This window comes from Dendropsophus ebraccatus, chromosome 2 (assembly GCF_027789765.1).
Source record: "Dendropsophus ebraccatus isolate aDenEbr1 chromosome 2, aDenEbr1.pat, whole genome shotgun sequence".
NCBI lineage: Eukaryota > Metazoa > Chordata > Amphibia > Anura > Hylidae > Dendropsophus > Dendropsophus ebraccatus.
The window spans coordinates 73,079,908-73,088,233 of record NC_091455.1 but is presented as its reverse complement, the minus strand read 5'-3'; the positions used below and the strand labels follow the sequence as shown (position 1 = coordinate 73,088,233).

At 48.2% G+C, this 8,326-nt stretch overlaps 1 protein-coding gene across 1 annotated transcript in view; it reads left to right on the top strand.

Annotated features, from left to right (window-relative positions):
- The first annotated feature begins 648 nt into the window (after positions 1-648).
- LOC138783270 (acetyl-coenzyme A synthetase, cytoplasmic-like) overlaps positions 649-8,326 on the top strand; it is a 40,848-nt gene continuing 33,170 nt past the window's right edge. Inside the window, exons 1-2 of the mRNA XM_069957765.1 lie at positions 649-993; positions 2,682-2,877. Coding sequence (XP_069813866.1) covers positions 840-993; positions 2,682-2,877 — 350 coding nt within the window. The 5' untranslated portion in view covers positions 649-839. The remainder of the gene's footprint in view (positions 994-2,681; positions 2,878-8,326) is intronic.

The following is an 8,326-nucleotide window of genomic DNA, read 5'->3' as shown; positions in this document are numbered from 1 at the left end:
CTGTTGCATTTTTCTGTGTTTTCGTGTGTTTGCAATTTCAGCCATAGCAACGTGCTCCTGCCTAGTGTGAACGGTGTTCCAGGAGAGTTGACCAATTTTTTCTTTTTTTCTGTACACTGATACAGAGTACTGCTTTATGTTATGGTCCGCTCCGCACATACAGGGCTCTTACTGTAGGAGTCCCCCCTGATAGGTAAGCTGTGGAGCCCCCTATGAGTAGTGCTGTACATGTCAGTGAATGGCTCTTTCACACCTCAGTGTAATGTAAACCTGTCCTACCCACCACACACCCTCAGCTGTCACTGTACACCTGGTGCACAACAAGGGCAGCCTGTGTAGTGTCCGCCTCCCTGCTCTCCTTCCCGGGGTCCCTGCTCTCCTTCCCGGGGTCCCTGCTCTCCTTCCCCGGCTCGCCCTGCTCCTACACCCGCTGCCGCTGTCCCGCTCTGCCCCCTCCTCATCCTCCGCCCGCTGACTCCACCGTCTTGTGCGCGCACCATCTCCTCAGAGGCCAATGGGAAGAGATGAGCCGAGCGCGTCGCAGCCAATCAGAAAAAGGGAGTGTGAGCAGGGCGTGCGCTGATTGGATGGCGTTCTATGAGAATACAGACCCGGGCGAGATTCACAAATCAAGTGGAGCGGCAGGATAGAGAGACCTGCGGGTGAGGAGGAGGAGTGACCCGCTGCTGAGCCGGAGGAGGGCTGACCCGCTGCTGAGCCCAGGTAGTCTCCTGTCACCTCTCCGTCCATGCACACATCTGCCGGAGGGGGCGTCACCGCACAGCCACATCACTCATCCTAACTCTCGCAATAAGGTGTTTGTGGTTGAAGCAGCAACCATGCCGAGCCAGGTGAGGGCAGCGGGACAAGTGGGTGCAGAAGAGCTGGAGGACGTGATCTACCATCCTGCAGAGCCCCTGCGGGAGCACGCCTATGTGCCAGACCTAAGAACATACCGAGATCTCTACCACAAGTCCATCCACAGTCCGCAAGGTATTGCTCCATATAGATGCTGTTACAGGTGGAGTGGAGCTTGTCATGTAGGTGATGTGCTGGTGTCTCATGTAGGTGATGTGCTGGTGTCTCATGTGGGTGATGTGCTGGTGTCTCATGTAGGTGATGTGCTGGTGTCTCATGTAGGTGATGTGCTGGTGTCTCATGTAGGTGATGTGCTGGTGTCTCATGTAGGTGATGTGCTGGTGTCTCATGTAGGTGATGTGCTGGTGTCTCATGTAGGTGATGTGCTGGTGTCTCATGTGGGTGATGTGCTGGTGTCTCATGTGGGTGATGTGCTGGTGTCTCACGTGGGTGATGTGCTGGTGTCTCACGTAGGTGATGTGCTGGTGTCTCATGTAGGTGATGTGCTGGTGTCTCATGTAGGTGATGTGCTGGTGTCTCATGTAGGTGATGTGCTGGTGTCTCATGTAGGTGATGTGCTGGTGTCTCATGTGGGTGATGTGCTGGTGTCTCATGTAGGTGATGTGCTGGTGTCTCATGTGGGTGATGTGCTGGTGTCTCATGTGGGTGATGTGCTGGTGTCTCATGTAGGTGATGTGCTGGTGTCTCATGTGGGTGATGTGCTGGTGTCTCATGTAGGTGATGTGCTGGTGTCTCATGTGGGTGATGTGCTGGTGTCTCATGTAGGTGATGTGCTGGTGTCTCATGTGGGTGATGTGCTGGTGTCTCATGTAGGTGATGTGCTGGTGTCTCATGTAGGTGATGTGCTGGTGTCTCATGTAGGTGATGTGCTGGTGTCTCATGTAGGTGATGTGCTGGTGTCTCATGTGGGTGATGTGCTGGTGTCTCATGTGGGTGATGTGCTGGTGTCTCATGTAGGTGATGTGCTGGTGTCTCATGTAGGTGATGTGCTGGTGTCTCATGTAGGTGAGATCAAGGCAGAAAATACACATCTTCAATTTGTCACTTACACAATGCATTGAGATACCAGGGAGCATAGTTTAAATTTTACATAGGACTGCAATATGATGTCTGGGACAGGGGCAATATGATGTCTTGGACAGGGGCACTATGATGTCTAGGACAGGGGCAATATGATGTCTGGGACAGAAGCAATACAATGTCTGGGACAGGGGCAATATGATGTCTAGGACAGGGGCAATATGATGTCTGGGACAGAAGCAATATGATGTCTTGGACAGGGGCAGTAAGATGTCTAGGACAGGGGCAATATGATGTCTAGGACAGGGGCAATAAGATGTCTGGGACAGGGGCAATATGATGTCTGGGACAGGGGCAATATGATGTCTGGGACAGGGGCAATATGATGTCTGGGACAGGGGCAATATGATGTCTTGGACAGGGGCAATATGATGTCTGGGACAGGGGCAATACGATGTCTGGGACAGGAGCAATACGATGTCTGGGACAGGAGCAATACGATGTCTGGGACAGGAGCAATACGATGTCTGGGACAGGAGCAATACGATGTCTGGGACAGGGGCAATACGATGTCTGGGACAGGGGCAATACGATGTCTGGGACAGGAGCAATACGATGTCTGGGACAGGGGCAATACGATGTCTGGGACAGGGTGTCTCAGTGTACTGCGATCACTCTGCTGCATCAGCCATAGACACAATGAGCTGTATTATCCTACAATGTGAGAGTCAGTAGTGAGATGAGGACAACATGTCTTTGTGCTTCCTCCTCCTTCTCCTCAGAATTCTGGATGGAGGTCTCCTCACAGTTCCACTGGAAGTCTCCCCCTACTGGGAAGGTGCTGGACTATAACTTTGATCTTACCAAAGGCAAGATATTCGTGGAGTTCATGAAAGGGGCCAAGACCAACGTCTGCTACAATGTCCTGGACAGGAACGTCTTGGAGAAGAACCTTGGGGATAAGATCGCTTACTTCTGGTAATATAGATAGTACTTACTGTAAGAACATAGCGGAGGTGGTCACAAATAACAATGGATGTCTACCACTCAGCAACATGACTCCCCACTGGATGTGGATAGATACGTGTTTCTATAATAAGTGCAATAACATATCAAATCCCCTGCTGCAGAATTAAAGGGGGTGTTCCTATATCCACAAGCCTAGGCATTTTTATAACGCCTATAGAGATGAATGGAAAGAGACTCTTAAAGGGGAACTTCTGCAATTTGTTTTCCCTTTCAAATCAACTGGTGTCAGAAACTTATATAGATTTGTAATTTACTTCTATTTAAAAATCTCTTCCAGTACTTATCAGCTGCTGTATGTCCTGCATGAAGTTAGTGGACAGGGCTCACCTCTCCTTATAGAGGTGGGAACCCCACCTGTCTAACATTGATAACACATAGTATTGCAACCCCTTTTTTCCTGCACAGCGTTGCCCCCAACCACTCGCTGTTTAGGGGAGGATCCGCAGCATTGCCCCATTTACCTAAAGGGGATTGTGCCACAGTTTCCTGTACATTGTGTGGGTGGCGCTGGGGTGTCACTGCTATGCCGTGAAAAATGAGAAGAGCCCATGGCACTAAACCCACGCTTAGCTTGTGATGTGAAGACTTGAAATCCTGTCTACAAAACAGTTGAAAATGTCCCTTTAATCCTTCCAGCCTGGCTCCCCCTGCATAGTGTTGGTATATAGGTAATGTGGAGAGTGTAACCGGCCATACAGGTGTGACTACTTTATTGTTCCAGGCGTTGTATGCTGGGGGCATTCTGCTACAAGCCTACATTGTAACATACCTGGTCCTCCGCTTTCAGCTGCCCCTTTGGGCACTTGCAGAGGTTGTTAGGCGTCTCTTTTAGTGGTTACACCGTCTACCCCTGAGCTTGGAGGAGTCCTAGTAAATGGGTTAGGCCACATCATCAGCCAAAATGTTCTTAGTCTATATTTACCAATACTTATCTCACTTTACTCCTGCCAGACAGAATGGGAAATCCCTATTCAATCCTTATTCTTGTAAAGACCGTAATCCTTTAGATGTAAAGAATGTGATATACAATGGGGGAGATAAATAAAGGTCCCCATACACTTTATACTAATGTCAGCTGAACCCGCTGCTTGAGGTGGGCATGGCTGTCAGTGTAAGGTGTATGGGAGTCTCCCTGGGTGGTCAGATGTGATGCAATTTCACTACCAGACCCCTTTGTTCTTGGATAGATAAGCAACTTACCCCTTCCCAGAGAGAACTTGTGAATGTGGAGGACAGAAGAGATAACTGTCTGTAATGATCGTTCGGCCAACAGTTACTGAAGGTGTAACAATACCTTTAATTATCTCAGCCGTCCTCCCCTATACATGAACTTTCAGCATGGCTGAACGATTATGTGTTCTCTATGGGGAGGGTTAAAGCGTAACTGTCATTTCAGAGTCATTTTTCTGAAAACATTAAATATCAACAGTACAAGCGATTTTAAGAAACTCTGTAATAGGTTTTATGTACTAAAAGAGTCTTCTTCTGTAGTGAAAAAGCAATCTCCCAGCCTCCCCCCTCACATCAAATGAAGCAGGATTTCTGTCTCCATTATGTGGCTATGGAGAGGGGAGGGGCTGTTAGGAGTGACTGAGCACGGAGCAGTCCTGCAAAGCACAACACCCTGCAATCTTCTCTCAGTAAGTTCATAGATAAGCACTGACCTTTCTGACACCTGAATTTAGCGGTTTAGCTTCCCAGAGAGTCTACAGACAGCTGACCTTCATGTCACCTCTCCTGCTCCCTCATCTCCCTCGGCCCCTCCCCCCTCCATAAGGATAGAATGGGAGAGCAGAGCCCGTCTTCACTGGCTTCTCTGTAATGAAGACGTGTTTGCCTGATAATGCACAGATAAGAAGTCAGGGGGGGAGTCTGGGACATTGCTTCTTGAGTACAGAAGGAGGCTTTTTTGGCTGATGAAACCTATTACAGAGTTTCTTAAAATCGCTTATACTACTGATTTCTGCAATAAAAAAAAACATGACAGTTACGCTTTAAGGCCCTATTCTACGGAACGATTATCGTCCGTATTCGGCTGATATCGGCCGCTACGGATGATTATCGTCCCGTGGAATAGAGTGCAACAATCAGCCGACATCGTTCATGTCGGCTGATCGTTGCAGTCGCTTGTTTTTCAACATGTTGAAAAACAAGCGACTGATATAGCAGCGATCTGCTGGCGTCGCTCCGTTGAATAGGAGCATCGGCAGCAGGCGCTGCTGTATCCTATGGGCTGCCCGGACGATCAGCGATCAGCCGGGCAGCCCCCCCAGCAGCTCCCCGCCGCACTCACCCGCTCGCTGCAGCCGCGTTGAATAGTGGCGGCAGCGAGCGGGGAACGAGGAGCAAACGAGCGCTGACAGCGCTCGTTTGCTCCTCTTAACGACCCGTGTAATAGGCCCTTTAAGCTGCAGCCAGACAGCTCTGGCACTTTCTTATCACTTCAAGAACAATAGGATGAGGCATTGAAAATCCATCACCCCTAGCATCAACAGGCTACGAATGCACCTCAAATGGGCACTGTCATTAAAAATAACACTCAGAACCCGACTAATCAGGAGAACGAGCCAGGAGAAGTATATGTGCAGCGTGTTCACTTCCGGGTCTACATTACATGACTTAGATCAGTGTTTCTCAACTCCAGACCATAAGTGCCCCAACTGGTAAACAGGTCATGATTTGAGGATATTCCATACATAGAACAGCTGAGGCGATACTTCGTGAATACTGTGAAATACTATGGAAATTCTTAAGGCTGCATTCACACGTTCATGTAACAGACTCTCCCCCGCCCAGGCAGCATCTGTGATAAGATGCTGGGTGCGGGGGAACCATACAGATATGCGCCGCACTGTAATGAAAGAGCCGCGCAGCTGCTTCACTACAGCGTGGCGCATATCAGTACAGTTCCCCCTCTCCCAGCATCTTATCACAGATGCTGCTCGGACGGTGGAGAGTCTGTTACAGGCATTCCACATCCGTGTTCCGTGTGAATGCAGCCTAAAGGTTGAGGGTACTTGTGGACTGGAGGAACACTGACCTAGACAGACTCCCAATGCAAGTCTATGAGGCCATCTTAGTCTCAGGCACCTAGCAGGGAGGGGATCAGGCTGCATCATGGTCAGGGTCAGACCCTTACTAGTCAGACCTCGACAATCAGCTAGTCATTTCCCCTCAACAGAATAGGCGCAGATTCGCCCCTTTTCCGTGGCGTACGCCAGCCGCATCCCCTGCTCGCAAGATGAGGAGGAGCCTTTGCTTCCTACAGTGCTAGATTTATTAAGGTAACGCCTGGAATCGGACGTAAACCAGGCAAAAATCTATACCTGTAGATTTTTGTGCAGTGCCTAACAAAACGCACAAAGTGACTGCTTGCTGTGGTAAAGACTCTTATACCCCATTTACCAAAACATTGTAATACCTGTACAGAGACTGTATTATCAAATCCAAGGTGTAGAAGAAATTGGTCACTTTGGAAGTGATCCAGATTTAAGACTAGTCTCACTTTTCGGCTTGTCAGCATTGCAGCTTGTTACTGAATAAAGACACACAACATTCTGTCCTCATTACAAAGGAACAGAGCCTGTGTGTCACCGCTCAGTGATATTCTTAGTTCCTTGTGGGCAACAGGATAGATATTGAATGTCCTAAAGGACATGCTAATAGATCTGAATGACCTGGTAAGGACGGTGACAAACAATACTAGTTGTGAAGCTTTGCCTGAATATATCTAATCCTGAGTCATTGTTTAGATACAGTATTACACTATCAGTATATCCAATCTGTTATTATTTATGGTAACAAGAACAAGCAGGGAGCAGCACGCTACACTTCCCTGCTGTCAGTCATCTTTGTCCAGAAGCCCCATGGCTGTAAAAAGAAGACAGAGAGTTTAATGACAGTGCCTATATGAGAGAGAGTGTACATGTATGTAGCCCCCAAATTCTTCTTCAGCACTAGAGAGATTGCCCGGCTTCTGCCAACATCCTGCTGCCCGCTCAGCCAATCACAGAGCTAAGTGCGGTCAGGAGTGGAACTCACCAGAATGGGAGCATAGTCGGAACCGGAAGATCCCACATCCGGAGAAGCAGGGGTGAGGGGTATGAATGGTTCATTTGTTGTTTTATGCCACAGAGAAGCAGTGGGGAGAGCTAAAGTTTTCCCTGGACGACCTATATAAGCAGTTTTATCACCCTTCTGCAAATTAAACCTTTTACACCTGTTTTATTTCCTATATTAAAAGGGGCCTGTCAGGAGATGCCTATTCTCACAATGGGCACATGGACCTTTATAAAATAAGAGTTCTTTTTACCCTTATTACCAATTAAAATGTACAGGAGTAAATACATACTGTATATATCAAATGAGGAAGCAGAGTTCTTACAAAACAGTGGAAAATATTTGCCTTTAAAGTGTGTCACATATTATCAGGGTTGGCTGAGAAGGAGGCTTTGTATGTATTGTGTAGACGTAACTTATCCAGGTAGTAAACTGCACTGTTATCTTTATATAGAGCAATGACGGTAGAAGAAGGGAAGAGTTCCGGGCTATTGAGGTTAATGCCATTAACATGTTCAGATAACAAGTTTGGTCTGATCTAAAATTATCTCCTACCTTTTTATTGTTGTTTTATAGTCGCTCACAAATACAGGTCAGTCTAGCCTAGACTGGGATATGTAACATCTGAGTCAGGGCCGTTTTAATACATTGGTGGGCCCAGTGCACAGGACTCAAGAGTGGGCCCCCCTCCTGAAAATGTCCCCACACTGTATTAAGAGCCCCAATACATACGGTAGTTACCTCATAACGATATCACCAATGATACCATTATATAATACTGCCACACCATGACCACTATCACTACAGCCCTATAACAGTTACATCCATTTACTCACAGGGGGCGTCTTTCACCTTTTCTTTCACTCAATCCAGCCTGGGCCACCTTGAAGTCTTCCCCGGCTGTGAATCTTCTCTCCAGAATTTGCCAGAGAAACACTTTAGGCTCCAACACATACAGTAGTAAGGTGCCCTGTACCCCTATATAGTAGTTACCCCCCTATGTACCCCTATATAGTAGTTACCCCCCTCTTTCCCCCTATATAGTAGTTACACCCCTCTGTGCTCCCCCACAGCTGTGTGCTGCCCCCAGTAGTATATAGACACCTGTGTGCTGCCCCCAGTACTATAGACCACTAGGTGCTGCTCCCAGTAGTATATATACCCCCTGTGCACCCCCCAGTAGTATATAGACCCCATTGTGCTGCCCCCAGTAGTATATAGACCCCTTGTGTGCTGCCCCCAGTACTATAGACCACTAGGTGCGGCCCCTAGTAGTATATAGCCTCCCCATGCATCCCCCAGTAGTATATATACCCCCGTGCAGCCCCCAGTAGTATAT